Source organism: Barbatula barbatula (assembly GCF_947034865.1).
Source record: "Barbatula barbatula genome assembly, chromosome: 24".
Lineage (NCBI taxonomy): Eukaryota > Metazoa > Chordata > Actinopteri > Cypriniformes > Nemacheilidae > Barbatula > Barbatula barbatula.
In genome coordinates, this window is record NC_136787.1 from 12,085,326 (window position 1) to 12,106,873 (window position 21,548).

Below are 21,548 nucleotides of genomic sequence, written 5' to 3' on the forward strand. Positions count from 1 at the left end.
AAAAACACCCACAGAATGATTTATCTGCTTGCATGAAGTGCAAACACGTTTGTGGTGAACTTTGGAGCGGATCAAGAAGGTATTTTAGACTGTTGGGAAAGATTTACCTTGGAGGAGAAAGTAGCTTAGAGAAAATGGTGAAAAATAATCTCCTTGTTTTGATGTGTGTTTTGCTGTTTGAAACCTGGTTTTCGTCTGGAGGTATGTCAACAACGATTTATCATAATATGTTTTGTCTATGTATATCATTTCATAACTTTTCTGGGTATTATAAACATGTTTCAGCCAAATATTGTTGGTTTCAATACATGTTTGTATTGTACAAACACACACCAAAAACAAGAAAAAATCTAATGGATTTTATAGGTTGACTTTTAGATTTAATATTTGGCCTGTTGAAAACCTTGTGCAATCGCTGCTTAGCTACTAAATGGAAAATGTATGTAAAGAAAACAATAAATGTAACATCAATCATTATTATAAATCTGTGCTTCTGACTGTAAAGGCAAAGTTGTTCCAATTGAAAGCCTTTCAAAGTCAAACAATATTCTCGGGCCAAATGTCATTAAGAGATTTGTGTCCAAGAAAGAGACATTAGTGTTTGTTGCTTCTCTGTGTAGCCTCTGTGTTTCTGCCAAGACAGCTTGCGGGCTCTGTGCTGAAGAGACAGAAACGCTATAACACAGGTCTTGAAGAGATGATAGCGAAGGATAATTTGGAGAGGGAATGTTATGAAGAACGCTGTAGTCTAGAGGAGGCCAGAGAGGTCTTTGAGGACCAGGAGCAAACTGTGAGTAACAGAAGGTAACACATTTTAAAAACATTAAGGTCTCTTTTTAAGTTTAAAATCTGTATTTCTTGTTACAGAGGAAATTCTGGATCACCTATATGGGTAAGACAAATGTTTGTTTTAATGCATGTGATTTTAACTCCCTTATAAAAGATTACCCATTATTTTATTATAGTAAATGTGTATTTTAACCATGTTTTTTGATGGATCGATTATCATTTGTATAACCACCATTCTTTAGCTAAAGCATTGTTAATTTGTGGTTACCCTGATATATCTATAGCCATGTTTTTTGTAGTAAAGACAGTAGTTTTTCTCTCAGAAATTATAATCTCTATAGCTTTTTTATAAAATGTATTACTATTTTAAGTGGCCACACAAGCACAACTTATAAAGAATGACCATGACCACTATCATTATCAGATGGAGACCAGTGTCAGTCATCACCCTGTCAGAATGGTGGAAAATGTGAGGATGGCATGAACACCTACACCTGCTGGTGTCTAGCTCGCTTTATTGGGAAAAACTGTGAGTTAGGTAAGATCCATGATGGTCTGAGCTATCTGAACCAATGTGAATGCAACCATTATAGTATTTACATTTACATTTAGTCATTTGGCAGACACTTTTATCCAAAGCGACTAACAAAGAGTTCAGTGAGCAATAAGCGACATGTCATAGATGAGCAATAATACAATAGGTGCTAATACAAAGTTACTAGTTTCAACAAAAGCTAGACCATTACCTGTTTTGAGAAAGAGAGAGGGTTAGTGTACTTTTTTTCTTTTGTCAAGTATTCACAGAAGAGGTTGGTTTTAAGTAGTTTTTTGAAGGTTGTGAAAGATGTGGTTGTCCGGACCGAGTTGGGAAGAATGTTCCACCAGGAAGGAGTTGTGAAGGAGAATGAGCGGGAAAGCGATTTACTGCCCTTATGAGAAGGCAATACAAGACTCCGCTATTTGCTGAACGCAGGACTCTTGATGGGTGTAGGAGGGTGTGAAAGTATGCCGGTGCATATCCAGTGATAGTCCTATAAGCAAGCATTAGCGACTTGAATCTGATCCGGGCTTCAATGTAAAGATTTAAATATTTTGCTTCTAGTTTGGTCAGTAAAATCTGTGTACAAACATCTCAGCATTTATTCTTTATTATAAACTTCTTAAGCACCATTGCAGTGGTGACGTTCCCTCTGCTGAAACCATATTGTGTGTTTTATGGGTCACTCTGGTACAGAAATGGCGAAACAGTGTAAAGTAAATAATGGAGGGTGCATGCATTTCTGCATTGTGGATAAAGTCTATGGAGCAGTGTGTGACTGTGCTGATGGTTACAGACTGGCCCCAGACAGCCGGACATGTGAACCTACAGGTACTACATTCAACATCAAACTATTTGCATGTTATCTCGATTAAGTCACCTTTATGTTTACAGGGATACCATTTTTTTATTGTCATTAAAGCAGCGCAATCCTTTTCTTGATAAAATTAGTATTGTGCTTATTTTCAATCAAAAAATGGCTAACTGTACGTTTATACATACATGAATAATACTGATATTGTGATCCGTCTATAATGGGTTGGTTGGGGTCTATACACACACATATACTATACATCACATTCACCTGATATGGATGTACTTCCGAGAACTGGTGGTTGTGACTTGGGGGAGGGTCTTTTTTGTATTATGTCCTACAGGTGGGTATGTTTTAAATGCAGTTGAATAGAATTGCCATTCACCTGCATTTAAATAAATATATGTTATAAATACATTTGTTTTAACACACGTGTGTTCCCCCTGTTTTTATAGTGCAGTACCCATGTGGACGTCTTGGAAGGAGGATTGCTGAATTTCTTAACACAAGGTCCATTATCGACGCTGAGCATAGTAATCAAATTTACTCAGTCGATTATGTCAATACAACAAAGTTTAACAAAACAGAGACCAGTAGTACAGATACCCCCGCAGGCTACAACACAACCACTCCCACCTACAATACATCTCCTCATGCTACTCTTGAAAACATCCCCTCCTGGGACTTTTATCCAACTCTACCCCCTATCACAAATAAAACGAATAAAGATCATCGCATTGTTGGAGGCCTGGAAGCAAAACCAGGAGAGATTCCTTGGCAGGTGAGACATTTAGTAATTTAGCAGATGTTGAAGTTACATACGAGAAATTACATTAGTGCATCCTTTTGTGGTGTTGACAATAAAGCTGTACAATCTGAAACCTCTGGTTGGAGAGTACATCCCAAAATTCTGTCATCATTTACTCACCCTTGTTTTTCAAACGTGTATGACTTACTCTCATCTGCAGAACACAAAACAAGATATTTTGAAGAATGTTGGTAACCAAACAATGGCGGTATTCACTACTATTGTGTGGCCACAAACGCAGTATAAGTCATTGTGTAATACCAATGTTTGTTGAACAACATTCTTCAAAATATCTTCACAATGCTGGAACAGCCTGTTTCATGTCTCTCTCATGTTGGCAGGTTGTTTTTATGCAAAAGGTGAGCAAAAGGGTTTTTTGTGGTGGATCTCTCCTGAGTGAAGTGTGGATCATTACCGCTGCACACTGTGTCGACGGAAAGATCGGAACTTTCTTCATCAGAACAGGTTAAAGATATAGACTTCACTTCACTACAACATGTTATTCTTATTGTATTCTTAATGGTTTTTCCATATTTCCAAAGGGGAACATGACATCACAAAAAAGGAGGGAAGAGAGAGCGATCATAACATAGCGGAGTATCACATTCATCCACATTACAACTCTCAACGGAGTCTCTACAATCACGACATCGCCCTGCTGAAGCTCAAGACGCCTATCAGCTTCTCCGACTATGCCTTGCCCATCTGTCTAGGCTCTAAAGACTTCACAGAGAACCTCCTCAAGAGCGCACAAAATTCCTTGGTGAGCGGCTGGGGGAGGCTGAGATATGGAGGCATCGAATCCCACACCCTTCAGAAGGTGGAGGTTCCCTATGTGGACAGGACAGAGTGCAAAGGTAGCAGTACACACACCATCACCCGATTCATGTTCTGCGCCGGGTACAATGCGGTACGCAAGGATTCCTGTCAAGCAGACAGCGGTGGGCCCCATGCCACCAACTATGAGAACACGTGGTTCCTTACGGGCATCGTTAGCTGGGGCGAAGAGTGTGCCAAAGAGGGAAAATACGGCATCTATACTCGCATATCTAGATACATGAACTGGATAACCAACGTAACTGGGATCAGAATAGGATATATGCCTAATAATGATAAACGGAGCATGGCCCATATGTTAAAATTAATTTAAAAGAGCAATTTTGCAAGTTTGTGTTGGAGTATAAGACAACAGCAGCAAACATATCTGTAAACATAAAAACATAGAATGAACAGTTGGATTAAATGAATTAAAACTCACAGGCATTTCTGTACAGATATTTACTAGTTATCATTCAACAACAAAATTGAAACAACCAAGAAAAAATATAGTATCTTAGATGTTGTGCTTGTGAAATTATTTCATACAGCAAATCAACATGAGGTCACTTTCGTCTTTACTCATTCTTATACACCAGAAGTACATGGCTTTAAGAAGTGTACTTGAAACTGAAGTACACATTTTAGTGATGCTAACAGGTGAAATATTTTTTTGAAATCTTGCATCAAACTATGTTTTTTTTAGGAGATAACAAAGTTAAGTGCACATTGTGAGGGCGCACGCTTTAAATGACAAACTAAAGAGTGCAGGAACTAAAATAATAGAATGGACAGCTTACACAGTGGGCCTTCATACACCAACAAGCAAAGTTTTATTTCAGTAACCAAAACTGACCCAAGTTTGGTGGTTGTGCCTAATTTATTAACACAAAAGGAACCTTTTAGCTCGGTCTTCTTTTTTTGCATTTATGTATCAACTTTGTCTCAGATGTTAATCTTAAATTTTTTAATAATAATAGTTGAAATAAAATATTTGTAAAAACAGACATATTTTAGACAATATAGTCGGCTGAATCCGAAATGGCATACTTAATGAGTAGGTACTTAATTTCGGTAAGTAGGCTCTTAACCAGGGCTAAATGGGTAATTTTTCTTCTTTGCTTTTTAAACGGTGGGAGCAACATACGTTTGAGGTGCATATCCGCCACCTACTGTATTGCAGTGTGGGATAGGGGTTAGCCATGTGTGTTAGCTAGTTTCAAATGCTAGACCACTACCTGTTGAGAGAAAGAGAGAGGGTTGGTGTACTTTTTTTCTTTTGTCTGTCAATTATTCACATAAGAGATGGGTTTTAAGTAGTTTTTTTAAGGTTGTAAGAGATGTGGATTCTATAGTAGCCTACTATTAAACACAACCTGAAATCCTCTTCTGTGATGTTTTTCTTTTTCACGTGCTAAGTATGTTTTAACATGGACGTTATTCAATTGTTATCCGACGCTCTCATTTTACTTCACTTTCTGCTCATCTGTTCTTTCCTTGTCAATAAAACTACACCATTTTACTAAAGTCATTTAAAAAAAAGAATTTAAGCGTATACACAAACACTTCACGTGGTGCACATAAGAGCAACCAGAATTATTATGCACAGTGAAAGCTGTAACAAAAACACTTTTTACTATTAATTTAAATGCAGATCTAAATATTTCTTGCAGTGAAAAACTGCTGCCAAAGACAAATCTGAATATTTAAAATAAGAAAAAGAAGAATAAAGATTAACCTGGAATGGTTTTGGCACAGAGTATTGACAGATGTGTATGTAAATCTTTTATCCACTGCATAGCTGGTGTCCATTCCTGCAGTATAATGGCTTTTGTTTAAACAAGTGCACAACCATTGTACCCAGTTGAAGAGAAAAACAGTGGGGCGTTAAGTTGATGTACCAATACCATCTCCATTCATATTATTTTTTTTTAAATATAATATACACTTAAATATTTTGATAACTACAGAAAATTCATGTTTGTTATCACATTTTATGGCACAGTTTGGTAATGGTGATTTCCAAGAATGAAGTAGTTGTCTGTGTTATTGTAAAATTTGTGCTCAAAAGTGTCAGTGTGTATCAATGTATTTGGTTCATTCTATTACTAAACAAGCAATTTTCGCTTCTAAATCTGACATGATTCACAGATGGCAGATGGGAACTCTCAGTTGACTTGGCGTTTCTGATTTCCTGACCTTAAATTTGTTTGATGCGCATCACGTGGTGTACTGGGGTCAGTCCTGGATGAGTTATTGCCTTTAGGGTTGTCACATGTTGAGAGCCTTTTGTTTATGTGATTGTTCTATTTTGATGCTCAGCATCCCGTTGTTTATATTTCTCGTACCTATAAAATAAAAACCAGGACAAAGAACATTTATGGAAGATAAACTGTGCAACCACAGTTATGGGTAATCCACAGCCTCAGCAGGGTTGCCAGTTCTGCTGTATTTTAAACTGCTGCTGTAGGTTTTTATTCTGTTGGAAAAAGGGATACACCTCTCAGAAACTCACTCAAGTTGTTCCAAACCTGTATACATTTGTTATTCTATTGAAGAGAAAATAAGATATTTTGAAAAATGTAGGATACCTTTGACTACCATTTGAATTTTTCTACCATGGTAGTCAATGATGTCAGTTGCTTACATACTTCAAAATATATTTATTTTTGTTCAACAGAACAAAGTTGTTCATACAGGTTTGGAACAACTTTGCAGGGGTCAGTAAATGATGACAGAATTTATATTTTTGGGTGGAGTATCCCTTTAAAAGTGGAAAGATTTTGTTCATCTTGTGTCATTTTGAAGTTCAAGTTATTTACGGCAACACACTTTGTTTATAGCTTCTACACAGTGATTTAAGAGTGAAGAAATTGTTTGTAATTCAAAACAGGATCTGGAGGAGGTTATTGTTTGAGTTTTGCTATTAGGGATGCGGTCATTGGGCTACTCTTGATTGGCAATTCGTCTACTTTTGTCATGCAGATCTGGCAACCCTGAGCCTGAGGCAAAAGATTCAGAGCATGTGTCACCTGTTATTCCTGATACATTGAGCTCGTTTATGTGCACCATTGTGCATGAATAATTTATTATTAAGGTTTTTTATTTCCAATATTTATTTGATTTGGTTTACATTTACATTAAGGCATTCATACAAAGCGACTTACAAATGATGTTTATTTTGGACAGGATCAAATGGACAAACTTTCTTTAAAATAGTTTGACTCCCTTTAATAATATATTTGATGATTTATGTTAGCAGAATTTTATAAAATAAAGTTAAAACAAAACTAAGAAAGGTCTTAAGAGACAAAAGGTTTATGTCTGTCAGGTGTACCCACCATTAACTCCTGTCCCGACCTAATGGATGGACTTCTGCCTGCATCTCCCAGCATTCTCAGCAGTTTATCCACGGGGAGTTGGCCTTCACCGCCACGTGTCAAATTCTTAACGTGCCTGTGGGTATTGTCATTCTTTCAGATTAAAATGTTATTTTAGAGACAAGAGGCACAGGGGCATTATAGTATTGCAGACTGCCAAGATGGCAAGAGAAAGTTTATCTGATTACTCACCAAAGTCCCATGGCATTCTCCTGAAGCACATGAATGACATCACCACTTTTGATGATTACGTCATCCTTGCCACATTTCAAGTGATCCACCATTGCTCTGTACCTTCCAGGAACCTATAAGACAAAAAAAACTTTTAATTTTGACTGTAAAACCCAAATCCATTCCAAATAACGTGGAAGCGATTTAGCTAAATATTTATAACTAAATAGGTAGCTCACCAGCAACACACCATCTTCTTCATCGGAATCTGAGATGTTTGAAAGGTCCGTGGTCCAGTCCTCCAAACCCTCACAGATGTCCACTGAGTGAGATGTCCCTGGCCAGCCTAAAACCCACAAGGAACCAAAGCAACATCCAAGATGACATTCTCACAGTCATGATCACATTATCATGCATAGCCATAATGTGATTACATTTTAAGCTAATAAATAAATCCACAATTCCATATTCCAGAACTCATTCGCAAAATCCCATTATCTTTAATGTCATTTCTCTGCTCTCATCAATCAGTGCAAATTGCAAAGAAAATGGTCTCTTCTCTCCGCTCACTGCGCCTGTTGTTTTGTTGCTTTGGACGCGGAGAAATGATGACCGGATCCGTCAGAACCGGGCTGGTGCGGCCCGAATTGGCTTCTTCCGAGCTGACCGACGTCCCCTGGAGCTTGCTGTGAGGAAGGACATCAAAACAACCTGAGCAGCCAGTGATCTGTGCGGAACTCCAGGGCATGCACACGGACATATGGCCTACACTGACCCACCAACCGATGAACCGACCGGCACGAGGGCAAAGGAACGCAAGGCAAAAACACAACAAACAAACATGAAACACAATCACGAGCAGGTTATTCAACAACAGGACTGTGCTCGATATAGTCAATTTTAAGCAGTTTGATTTTAAGGCAGTTCACATTTTCAATATTTTATAATATAATTGAATTGACCACAAGCCTGTTGCGTTACACATCCTTCAAAGAAATTAAACAGTTTTCGAAACTTTCTTATAGATGGTATAGAAAATAAAAGTACTATGTGCTACGAATGACTGCCTAGATTTAGTTCAAAATACATTTAATATATTTAGGGTGATGTACCTAAACAGAAAATGTCAAAATCTCACTGAACAGCCAAAGGCTTTAGGCAGCAAAACAGTGATTGCGATATTTCATAGTTATTAGACAGGCATTTATTGCACATAGCATTTTACTTCTGGTTCGCCAAAAGAATCATCAGCTAAAAGATGTATTTTAGCTGATGTTTTGACACCAAATGACACCTTCAAAACTGTGTTCTTCATGCATTGTCATTGTCAATACTGTACATTTATGGATTGACGCTATATCCATCATGCAGATGGGATAAAATTATACAGTAGTTATGAATATGATAAGTCAACCATTGATTTTCAATAAAAAAAAAAAAAAATTCAGGAACAATGCTAAATAAATGTGAATGTTGATGTACATATTTTATATTCACAATATGTAAAAGATAAAGACGACTTGACCACAGTAAGATTCACCTGTCTCCCAAGGGTGCAAATAACGGGTGCTCATCATCATGACCTTGGTGAGCATCATCTGTAAGAAATACACAGTAAGAAACAGAAACACATTCAACGTGAACAAACATGGATCGAAATTTAGAAACCTTTGATACTCTTTTGCTGGTTATTTAGTATTTTTCTTATCTCAGTGAGCCAGGCAACTTTCACTTCGACTGTCGGTGCCTGCAAAATAAATATGTAGTAAATATACTACCGTTTACATAAATTAGAAGCTGTGAGAAACATTTTAAATGAAATGATTCACCTGAACAACATACACCTCCTCTTTACCATTGAACCAGATGTCAAATTTCTTCAGATCTCCTTTTATATTTTCTGTGATGGTGACCGCACTCATCTGTACATGAGACAAGGAGTTCAGGTTACTCAGAAAAATTGGGTAAACTTATTTTAAGTATCAAATACTTTTTGGAATTTTCTCACCATCAGGCAGTGTTTAAAGCTGTAAGATGCTGTTCGATCAGGACCATCTCCATTCTCCTCCCTCTTCTTGCAGAAAAGCAGAGCTCTCTCATGCAGAAACAGATGCCTCTGCATAGGTTTAAAGCGAGCCATATCCTTCATGCGTGTAGCCCCTTTCCTGTGGTTGATCCACACGTTGAAAGAGCCCTGCATCAGCACACGGCCCAGGTTACTCAGTTCACCCTATATAGACAGAGATTCAAACAGCAAAGTCAGGTATGTGAATAGCAGCATGTTCTGAGGTGAAATGCATGACTTGTTTGAACTTGAAAAGGACTTGTTTGTTTGACACTTACCTCAAAACCGGTGATGGCAATTTGATGCATGGAGTCATTGACAGACTTGAGAAGGTCCAGCATTGCATTTAGCGCCCCCTGCAGCTCCGATGCATACTGCGAGTTTAAACTATGTTTTAGAAGTTCCTAATATGAAAGATAGAAAGCAGTAGGTGTAAATATCATTTAGGTACACATTTAGTTAAAGAAAGTTGAAAAAATTTAACATGGCATTTTTAGATCAGCACCTTCAAAAGAAGCTGATATTTGGTTAAACGCTGAACAGGTTTCAGCAAATACGAGTCCAGCCCTAGTTTATGATCCAGCTTTCTCTTACACTCCTACAGAAGAAACGAGATTTAGCAAAACATTATTTCATTTGAATTCATTTGAAGGTTATCAGAATAAAAAATATCTCATGTTGCGGTGAATAATTGTTTTTGTGGTGGCAGGCTATGGAAAATACCTGAATGAAGGCAGAATCTGAACACTGCCTCCAAAGAGCATCTGAACGAGGTTTGTTCTGGCAGTAGCGCTCATACACCTGAAAATGTTCCTTCTGTAAACAATGATATGTGAAATGGTTAAAGAAAATCTAAACAGCAGTGGTTCTCATGGGCTGTGAACCACAAATAGATTCCAGGTCTGGGCTGATACTGCCAGCAGCAGGGCAAAAAGTGTACTTAATAGAAATACTAAAATGCAACCTCTAAATAATAAATAGAGTTATCAAAATTTAAACAGAAAAGAGAAAACCTTTCCTGTGTCTTTTGATGTTGACGCCAAAGGCTATGTGACTAACCAAACAACGTATTATGCAACAATCTGTCGCTTAGTAATATTGTTAAAACTATTGCAATGTTTTTGTATTAGGCTTGTAAATTACACTTCTGTTGATTTTCTCATTAACAAAATGTTCTTACTCAGCCTATGTTGCATTAATAGTTGTGCATATTGTCATATGTAGTTCATAATATAAAATTGTATTAATAAAAGTATTTTAAATATATAATAAATATGATTAATTTATTAATGAAACAAATCAAGCTGAGATCTGCTGCTGTGAAGCCCATGAACTATCCAGATGGCAATTTTGAGGCAATGTATTTAAGGCAATTCAATTTTAAGGCAAAATTGATTGTTTTTGGTCTGTACTGAAATGTCTTATTTAGCACCAAACAGATTTGCTCACCCTTGCCAAAAAGTGTGCTCCTACTCTCTCTGGAGTTTCTAAGCAGTTCTCCAAGTCCTGCAAAAATATCCTGCAAAACAGAATGAATATGAATGTGTGATTATGCGTGCGTGTGTGCACATGTGTAGCCATATTCCCCACCTGCTGTGAAATTTATAGATCCCCGGCAGATTTCCAAACAGCTCCTCTTTCTTGTTTCGCAGTACAGATGGCAGTATGTTGGAGAGAGAGGGATTATCCATCTCTGCCCTGTATCCCTGACACCCAGGATTTAGATAATTTAATGTTACATTGTATTATTCCGGTATTCCATAATAAACAGACCTTTCTTAAGAACATTAACAACTATGATAGGAGATATTGACTACTGTTTGATCTTCTGAAAGGCACCAAATATCAAACTATTTTAAAGGTCCAGTGTATGAAATTTTGTGGCATCTAGTGGTGAGATTGCAAATTGCAACCAACGGCTCACTCCACCACTCCCCCTCCCCTTTGAAACACTATGGTGGCTGACACAGGATTTAGATGTTGTCACGTTTTCGCTTCTTTGAAGGAGATAAGATATTTAAGAAACGCGTTTTTATAGAGCAGCTTGTCATTTTAAAGCTACTATAGAAACAACATGACAAATTCCATGTAAGGGGACCCGCGGTGTATGTAGATAAAAATAGCTCATTCTAAGGTATAAAAAACAATATGCTTCATTATGTAAGGTCTGTGCTCCTTTGCCCATATTTCAGGACCTGTACGATTACAGAGTGAAAAACAGGGCAAGGAAAATCATCATTGACTCCACGCACAAACTTTTTGAACTGTTGCCCTCTGGCTAGGACTTCCAGACAAAGAAACAGCTTCTACCCCAGGCAATCTCCCTCCTAAACAGAAAACTGCTCCTTATTCCACTTTCACTACTCCTATAGTGTGCCTTATTATAGGTACATTTTATTTCTTCATGTATATAACACTACCTCTACTTACAAAATTATCCATTTGCACAAGTGTATATACAATCTGTTAATATGTATATTATACTATAAACTACACTGTACAATGTCTCTTATATGTTATTATCCCCCATTTTCTTTATAATAGTCTTTTATTTTTTATATATGCATATTTTAGAATCTTTTAGACTGTAAATCTTATTATATTTGTATTGTCATTGTGTTGAATGTCTGTACTAGAAGCTTCCAACACCAAAGAAAATTCCTTGTGTGTGTAAGCACACTTGGCAATAAAGCTCTTCTGATTCTGATTCTGATATAACATTGCATTTCTGTCCCTAGAATCTCCAAAAAATCACACACAGCACCTTTAAAAACAGTTTGAAAAACAGTGCGAAAGATAATATTTCAAAAGTCATCTAGTAGGCCTATACATTTTAATATTTATAAAGCAAGTTTGATCAGAAATAATAAACCCGACGGATTGTTTTAGTGTAATTCAGTTAAACCATTACCAGCAAAACAGACAGTAGCTCCTCCACGTAGATTCTCTCCGTCTCGATCAACTCCTTCATTACATGCCTGCACAAATAAGGGATGCATGGGAAATAACAGAGGAAGGAGGGATGGAGAGTGATGAGGATATAAAGGAAAAAGACTGGTGAGAAACAGACACAGAGGAGAAGTTGAGTCGAAATATATGATTAATTTCAGACCTTTTAGCTGTGATACTGTTTGGATACTCACCGTTTGTGCTGGTCCGGGTTCTCAACCCCCTCTGGGCCGTAAGACAGGCAGCTGCGATTCTCCTCATAGTCGTGCATCACTTCTATCTACAGGAACCATAAAAAGCCAAGCTCTTTAACTCATCGGTACCCCGTTTATTTTCATATACATGAAATTTCTGTGCACACACACGTGCCAATTGACCTTCTTATACCACGCCCTTAAAGTATGTACCGTTTTTGTTATGGAAAAGTATATAGATATTAGTGCATAGCAAAACTGTATGCACGCCCATAAACATCCTAACACGAAATGGAAGTCGCCGTTGTTGCCTAGACCACACTGTGATCCTTAACTGTCATGAACATCAAAATACAGTTCTTCCTTGTATTTAAGTATTTATTGACGTTTACATTTATTCATTTGGCAGACGCTTTTATCCAACGCGACTTACAAGTAGGAGAGCATATAACATTTTGTCAACACGCTAAACAGCGTTAGTTTACTATACCTTTGTACTAGGAGGATTAAAGCGGGAATAAGCAGGGGAGAGAATGAACAACAATACTTTTTTTAGACACAAGACATAGACAGTTATTGGTTAGTCAAATAAATGCAGAACAGGTTTGTTTTGAGCTTTAAAGTTTTAAAGGATGCTGCAGTTCAGGTGGAGGCTGGCAGTTCATTCCACCACAGGGGAACTGAATGAGTAAAGGTTTTGGCAAGCAATTTGGGGCCTCGCTTGTGATGGAACAACCAGGCGTCACTCATTTTCAGAATGAAGATAGCAGGAGGGGATGTAGACCTGGAGCAGTGAGTTAAAGTAAAGGGGCAAAATTGCCGTTATCGTTCTGAAGGCCAGTGTCAGCGATTTAAACTTGATGCGGGCAGCAACTGACAGCCAGTGAGGTTAAATCAGGAGCGATGTTACATGGGTCTTTAATGCTTATTGAAACGTGCAGATGCATCGCAAGGATCATTTGCAAGGGGTTGACTGCATTAATTGGAAGGCCGGCCAGTAGAGAATTGCAGTAGTCCAGTCTTGATATGACCAGAGCTTGGACTAGCAGCTGAGAGGCATGCTCCCACAGGAACGGCCTGATTTTCCTGATGTTGTAAAACAAATGCATGCAAGTTTGCCGTTATAACCAGTTCTGTCTTGGAGAGGTTGAGTTGTAGGTGATGCTCTTTCATCCAAGAAGAGATGTCCAGAAGGCAGGAAGAGACACAGGCAGAGATGGTGGGGTCATCTGGCTGAAAAGAGAAATAAAGCTCCGTATCATCCGCATAACAATGGTATGAGAACCCATGTTTTCCCTCAATAATTGGACCCAGGGAGGTTGTGTATATAGGAAAGAGGTAAGGAGCAAGAACTGATCCCTGAGGAACTACAGTTGTCAGCTGGTGAGATGTGGATGTCTCGCCTCTCCAGGATACCTTAAAGGATCTGCCTGTGAGATAAGAGTCAAACCAGTTGAGTGCACTTCCAGAGATGCCCATCTTTTTAGAGAGTGGACAGCAGGATCTGGTGGTTCACAATGTCAAATCCAGCATTAAAAAACTGCCCTTTCAAGGGCCTTGGAAAGCAAAGCCAGGAGTGAGATTGGTCTGCAGTTGCTGACCACTGAGAGGTCGAGTGTTGGTTTCTTGAGTAAAGGTGGGGCTTGTTTAAATGAGGTGGGAACTGTACCAGTGGTGATGGAGGTGTTTATGACGTGTGTGAGTTGATGCAGTAGAGATGGAGATATAGACTTTAGGAGGTGGGAAGGGATCGGGTCGGGGGGACAGGTAGTAGGCCGGGTGGAAAGGAGAATTTTGGAGACAGTCTCCGAAAGAGGAGAGAAAGAAGGGAGTTGAGTATAGCAAGGGGTAACAGAGAGATCAGGGATCCATTGAGCAGAGAATTGCCTATGGATGGCAAAGTCATCAGCAGTCAGCGAGGTATCGGCGGGAGGTGGAGGGGGACAGAGAAGAGAATGTTGAGAAAAGTTGAAGCGGGTTAGATGCAGTTTGGATTTTGTTTTGAAAGTAATTGGTTTTGGCTGCAGATATATCAGTTTGTGAATGTATTCGTTCATTATTTCGTATGTAATGTTTGCTGTATGCTTACATTTATTAATTTAGCGAAGCATCTTTTATTTAATTTACTAATGCAGTGTAGCATCACTTAACTCCGCCCTCTTGTGGTGAGTTATGGGTAATATCAGCCGTCAAGTGTCCATGGATTTACACTTCAAATTTTCACTGGAAACAGTAGATCATTCGGGTACTTTGAAAACACTCATTTCAGCATACTTTGATTTGGACCATACTTATTCTATTTTTTAATACTATTTAGGACAGATAGTATGTCAGTTGGGACGCAGCTTAGGTTTTTGTTTTACAAGTAATTTTGAGAATCAATAAGAACAGTCAGCCAACCTTTTTTGTGCAGGGATTTTTCCTTGAGGCCCGTTTACCAGGCAGTGCGAGATCAAAAGAAAACCTCAAACTGGAGTTCACATCAAAGCCTGACAGAAATGACAAGTAATGTTCAGACAGTAAGTTGGCAAAGAGCAAATACAGTCATGTAACTGTTATAGTGACATAACAGCAGACATACTGTGTTTAGGAGAGAAAAGCGGAGATTTGCAGCGTGGTGAGGCTTCGGGCCTGGGAGAGACCAGCTGGATGGGCCTGACCTGAATATCAGCCAGTTTCCTTAGACAGGCCTGTCTGTTTTGGATCATCCCCTGCACTGTTGATAACTTCTCTGTGACAGCTTCTATCTGAGACTGACAGAAAGAGAGCAAACAGAAGAATTGACGGGAAGAGACGTGTTTTTAAATGGATATTCACTCAAAAACGCTCTTGTCATTTCAAACCTGTTTGACTTTCTTCTGCAGAACACAAATAAGAAGATATTTTAAATAATCTTGGTTACCAAACACCATTGGTACTCATTCCCTTCTACTGTATGTACACAAAACCATTGCAAGTCAATAGGGACCAACTGTTTTCTGTTACCAACATACCAAAAGAAAGAGTGTCATACAGATTGTAAATGACAAGAGGGTGAGTAAACGATAAGAGAATGTCCTAATATACAAATTATATAATGTATATGCGCATTATACTGTATCCGTATGTGCACATATGAATGTTTGTGTATTACATGTGTGTTTATACCTGCAGCTGAGGTGTGAGTATTGCTTCAAACTCCAGGCTGAGAATGTCAGGACTGGACCGGAGGACCGAGGGCGCGGTCTCCATCAGTCTCTCAATGTCACGCAGGGCTGCTTGTGCCCCCTCTTTGGACTGAAACTTATCCAGCAGCTGGTTTGCAAGCAGATAGGCCCCCTCATCACACCAGCGCCCAGTCTGTACATACATAAACATATACATAATCTGTATTTGCTCTGAATCGTTTAAACACCAGTAATTTTTGCATATATAATGTGTGTGTGCCATTTGCATAGTTAACACCTCTTCCAGTCGCAGCAATAGGTCTCGTATGCGTGTGAGAGCTGCCCGTTTGGCACGCAGGGCTGCTGTGAGCATGTCACAATAGTGCCTCAGTTCATTGCAGCGCTGAACTATGAGGGCAAGAGCATAGTGATGACTGGCTGCCAGCTGGTGCCCGTGCAGAATAATAATCTGAGCACGACTCATTTCTTCCTGCAAGTATAAGTGAAAACTGCCAGCTGTAAATGAAAGCATACTGTGTGTAGTGCATGTTTGTAATGAACTACAGGACTATACACTCCAAAAATACTGTGTGGATGTTAAATTGATTGTTAAATACACAAAGGACATTTATTTGGCATATCATGATATTGTTCTGCTTTGTCAATTAGCCACAGCTGAGTTCTTGGGCTGAACTATTATCTTGTTGAAAAGACATAATACATGTTTTGCTCTTCAAATATGTTAAACAATAGAAAAGAGAGTGAGATTTTGATCTTGACCTCTGCTGTGGTCTCCAGCATCTCAAGATCTGTGAGTAACTGGTCAGTCTGAGCTACCGTTGTCCCCACGGCTGCAATGGCTTTCTCCTGTGCAGCGAGTTTCTCCAGAATGGTCTCCATCTAAAGTAAAATAAGGTAAATGATTCAATAGAGTATTCTGAAATGCAATATCATGTTTATCAGCTTGATATAATTTTAAATGTGTATGTTTTTTTTAACTGGTCTAAATAAGAGTCGGATTTGAGAGAGAGTGTCTGTACCTCATGAAAACTCAGCTCGTACTGAAGCAGTTGCAGGTATTGTTGAAGTTTGAGATGGTGCTTCTCAAAAAAGCCATCGAATGCCATTTCCATATCCCGCAACTGTGCCAAGAGACTGTGAGTGATAAAATAAGGATTGTGCATTCTAATCTATTGCCAAATATACACAATTTATGTAAAAACCTACGTATTATTCATAAAGAAGAAGACTTCATGAGAAGCAAAACTAATTTGATATAAAATAACAAATTAGGCAATTTTAAAGTAAAAGCTTATATTATGCACATATTAGGCACGCCGCCTCCATTTCGCATGATAAATAATTGGCAGGATAAAGGATAGGTTTGCATTTAACCCCATTTACATGCCTCTGCACTCTTTCTTTGTCTTGGCTGATATCTCTGTCTTCTGCTGCAGCCCCTTCCACTGCTGTAGATGCCTCGAGGTTTGAGAGCAGCTGACGGCCCTCCCTCATCACTGACCTGATGTCATCCTGCGAAATTTGAAATCAGAGCTCACATTCCGTCATTCATACTGTGAGTTCATCTGACATGTATGTGTGTGAAAGTTGTTTTTATCCTGATAAAAAGCATTCTGATCTATGTATTTTATCATTCTGGTTCTACCATATTGAACCATTGGATATGTAGTCTGGTTGGTCATTAACCATAAACCATCTAGTAAAGGAGGTCACTAAGCTACCAGGATAAAGAGTCTATTTTGGCAAGCTTTTTCTCTATTTATCATATACTGTAGCACAAATACAACAAACTTGTGATGAAAACCAGTTTGTTTAACCCAAAATGTTCATCATGTTTTCTCTTGTAGGTTGAGGGCACATCCTTGGTTGACATGCTGTTGTAATACAACAACATATAAACATATGTTTGCTTGCATCAATTATTTAAACTATTGACTTTAGGCTGCCTTTTTGTTGATCGTGAATAAATAACAACAGAAATAAAATAAGAAATCATTTCAATACCTTCATCTGCCTGTACTTCTCAGTGTGTGATCTGAGTAAGTACTCAATGCCGCTGGCTTCATCCGGCAGCTCAATCTCGGACAGCTCTGTTCCAAATATCTGTAGCAGCTGAGCAATGTCTTTTACTGTCACCGCAAAACTCTCTATGGCCTAAAGGGGGCAGCACAGACAAAAAAAAATATATTACTCAGCATTTATTTTAATATTAAGTCAATGAATTCTTACCTAAAATTATATTAACAAGGATTTAAATTTTCAAATAATAATCAATATAGAGCAAGTTACCATATTATTTATGTAAACAGAAATTTTGTGTTCTTTTGTTAAAACCTATTAGTAAAATATCTAATGATTTTCTAAAGCATATCATAGCATTTTGTTCTAAATGTATAAAGGTCCAAATGTTTCCCTGCATCAATGTGCTGCTCTAGCACACAACAAATTGCTTACTGTTCGCAGAACTATCCAGTCACTGTGGCTCTGATCCAGGGTACCACCAAACTCACTGCTGAGTTGATTTTCATCAATGAAGCGAAGCAGGTCTGTCAGTGAGCTCAGCATCACCATCTGAATAGGGCAGATAGGATGAAAGAAATTAAGTTAACAGAGAAAACTGAGTTTAATAGGAATAATCCAATTATTTATACAAGACCAATCTTGTAGGGGTGGGGTGACCTTTAAAGTGCACCCAATTGAGTTTCTAAATAACTAGACATCTCAAATGTTTCCTCAACAAGGCATTGTAGTTGGCCGATGTTAATACTATAATTGATGTTTAATATGCTCTTTAAGGCTTTGAATCTATAAAGTCTAATCACAACTGTATATAATAAGAAAATCCGATATTTTGTTTTGTCTCTTACCGGCATCTTGATGGCAAAGTCATCCTGACTGAAGCGGAAACCGAGGTCTGTTCCAGTGGTCTGGGGGTGAGTTTTGGGTCTCAGCACCAGAACTAAGTGTAAATGTCCAGGGAAGGACATCTGAAAGAACAGATATGATATTCTGAGGTTGTAGTACATTTACGTTTAGTCATTTAGCAGAGGCTTTTATCCAAAGTGATTTACAGAGAATTCAGGGAGCCATACAGGAGCAAATTACATATGGGCTACTGTATATTCACTTATAACTTATTGAATCGAAAAAATCAGAAGGACTTACAAAGTAATTGTATAAAACTGTTGACTTTAAAAACATTTTAATAAAACAACTGTCTGTTCTCTATCATCTTGTAGAAATCTAGGTCAGTTAGATGCCCACCTGTCACCATATAAGCATGCGGATATCTAAATCGTGACGGTCATAAGTCCACAAAAACAATTGAAACCTGTAGGCCTATTTTTAGCCATTAGGATTCAAAGTGTTTATATACAGTATGTCTTGTAACACCTTTCTTGCTAAATAAAGCACAAAATCCACTCTAATTGTTGGCAATGAGCTACTTGCAAAACTTGATAAGACAATCTATGAAAATCAAAGGCTGGATTTTGGTGTTTAACTCCAGCTAATGCTGACAAGTGGACAATAATTCCTGTTAGCTGTCTGTCTTGCATCTTCTGATTGACAGATGATCAGTAAACACCATCAAAGACACTAAGACCTCTCACCCTGACTGTACTAGTCATCAAAAATCTGTAAAACCTTACAGCTTAGTTCATCTGGTTTATATTTCACATGCGTTACCCGTAATGGTTAATGCACAGTAAAAAAAAAGTCTACGGTCTATTTTTAGTGCGTCAGCTATGCTCATCTAGCCTATAGTGTTATGTTCTTGCAAATATCTACAGCAATGTTATCAAGGTGCTTCAAATCTAGTTGCTATTATTTTGGATGGCTGTAATGCGCCACACTAAGAGGTCATTTATCTGGGGAAATGAAAAACATCGCTGGTTTGAATTAAAACGATAATGCATCAACACTTATTCTAAACGTGATCTTTACTCGGTTTCGCAATACAGCATTGGACTCCCACCCGGTGCCTGCAGTAACGTTTGCCAGTCTGCAGCAGAATCCCGATCCGACATAAATTAGACTTCAAACAAGAATGGAATTAAATCCGTTTTACCGCAGCCCTCTGGAGCCGAGGTAGTCCTCTTAGTGGATTTGCTTCCGCCATTGTTTCTAATTTGTCCGTTTCGCGTGGATGTAAACCCACTTCTTGGCCTCACAACTTCCCTCCCTCCATGACTTTGTCTGCGGGACTAGCAGCAGCAGCATGGAGCAGCCGCAGAGAAGATGCTGCAGTGCCGACAACACCTTGACCGCACATAAACACCCATTACTGTAACACATAGCTCTATAACGCGGATTAATATCTGTTAAACATGCTCTTTTGTACAATTCACGTAAATCTAAGGAAACGTCATATGCCGCATGTCTGACGTTTAGCTGTGACGAGAACGTGAGTTATAAAATCCAGCACCACGGACAGAGGTCGAACCGCACGCGAAAAGGAAACGGACACACTTCACTTCTCTCGTAACACATAATCATCATAGCATAACATCCCTGAAATAATAATATTTATTAATAATAATAACTGGCAATTATTACTTTAGCAAGCATGCGCACTGATATTGATGTCGAATGCCCTAAAGAGGATTTAAAAAGTAATAGAAAATGTTTTTACGTTAGTAGCATTAAATCATGTTTTTTCAAATTACATATATTTTTGCGCGTGGCTGCACAGTGTCTGTTTAAAATATGCGCGCGGAAAAGACGCGACATGTGAATCGGGACATATAGATGATTTGAACCACATGAGGTTGAATAGGCCTATAAATGATGATGACAGAATGCATTTTGAATACATTTTGAACAGATTTTTTACTTTTTGTAGAACTATACTTATAACCACAGTTTTTAAAAGCATGTTGCTTATCATCGACATTGTTAGGAGACTTATTTTTGGGTGGTATACAAATGTGCCATTGTTTATGTGTTTTAAAAACATGCAAGAAAAAATGTGTTTCCTGAATTTGTTTATGCCTGAGACACATTGAAGTTGCCAATATGGGGCACTAATGCATGCTCAATATATTCTTTAGTACATTTTTGCTAGGATCTTTTAAGCGTTTAAATGTTCAATATGAAACACAATACAATTAAAAATACTTGAATAGTAAAATGATAACAAGCAAAACCATTTTGTGGATAATATTTGAAACTGCCCATTTGTCATTTCAGTGTTTAGCTTTTCTCATCTTAAATGTCCAGAACAAAGATTAAAACCCTTAATCACTCAGGCTAGCCACGAAAGACCCGAAACATGCCAGGAAGATCCTTTTTACTGAGTATTTACTAAAGGGCAGGTCAGAGTTCAGGGATCTTTACTTCATTTGAGTGACATTGGTTTTGTCCCAGAGTACTGCCGGCACTTTCTAATGAAGTGGGAATCCATAGCCTGTGCTCAGTAGATGCAATCCCATTATAGACAAAGTGGGACTGTAGACAGATTAAGAGAGATTAAACTCTGTTACAATCTGTGCCAGTCTGTTGGGTAAACAGGACCAAAAACTGAACATTCATCACCAGACATAAATTGTTGCTATATGGAAGTTGTGTTTTTGAGAACTGGAGGGCAATGCTGATGCTATTGCCTCCTGGGTGTTGTGTCTTTCATGGGAGATATGGGGTAATTTTGTGAATTTATTCTTTGCAAGTGTGTTTCTGGGTAGCACTGGGAGGTCATACATTAAATTCTTTAAGGATTTAGAGACAGAATATAATGTATGACCTGACTGCATGCAAAAACGCTTTGGATAAAAGTGTCTGCCAAATGCATGGTGTAGCAAATAATCGTTCAAAAGCATTCTGTTTAGTTCAAGCATAATTCCAGGTGCCCATTTCAGGA

At 38.3% G+C, this 21,548-nt stretch overlaps 2 protein-coding genes across 4 annotated transcripts; one reads left to right on the forward strand and one right to left on the reverse strand.

The window, feature by feature from the left end:
* Positions 1-28: 28 nt before the first annotated feature.
* f9b (coagulation factor IXb) lies at positions 29-8,735 on the forward strand. 3 transcript variants are annotated; one of them, XM_079448866.1, is made up of 8 exons: positions 29-201; positions 621-790; positions 868-892; positions 1,214-1,327; positions 2,024-2,158; positions 2,597-2,922; positions 3,291-3,414; positions 3,492-8,735. In XM_079448866.1, the coding sequence occupies exons 1-8, from the start codon at positions 33-35 to the stop codon at positions 4,097-4,099; spliced, it is 1,671 nt and encodes a 556-aa protein (XP_079304992.1). In that variant the 5' UTR covers positions 29-32; the 3' UTR covers positions 4,100-8,735. The 3 variants fall into 3 exon arrangements, with proteins under 3 accessions (XP_079304992.1, XP_079304993.1, XP_079304994.1); XM_079448867.1 differs by having other exon boundaries at positions 76-201; positions 644-790; XM_079448868.1 differs by having other exon boundaries at positions 114-201; positions 640-790.
* Positions 6,672-20,036, reverse strand: mcf2b (MCF.2 cell line derived transforming sequence b; the record flags this gene model as incomplete). Its single annotated transcript, XM_079447894.1, has 27 exons — positions 19,761-20,036; positions 18,559-18,678; positions 18,146-18,262; positions 17,696-17,845; positions 17,079-17,203; positions 16,711-16,825; positions 16,451-16,570; positions 15,969-16,160; positions 15,672-15,863; positions 15,106-15,277; positions 14,925-15,013; positions 12,525-12,610; positions 12,293-12,359; positions 10,972-11,087; positions 10,831-10,900; positions 10,105-10,197; positions 9,887-9,979; positions 9,660-9,785; positions 9,325-9,546; positions 9,146-9,238; positions 8,985-9,063; positions 8,857-8,914; positions 7,887-8,086; positions 7,556-7,662; positions 7,338-7,450; positions 7,107-7,221; positions 6,672-6,767 (listed from the first exon to the last, which is right to left on the reverse strand). The coding sequence occupies exons 1-27, from the start codon at positions 19,809-19,811 to the stop codon at positions 6,672-6,674; spliced, it is 3,177 nt and encodes a 1,058-aa protein (XP_079304020.1). The 5' UTR covers positions 19,812-20,036.
* Between the last annotated feature and the right edge of the window lie 1,512 nt (positions 20,037-21,548).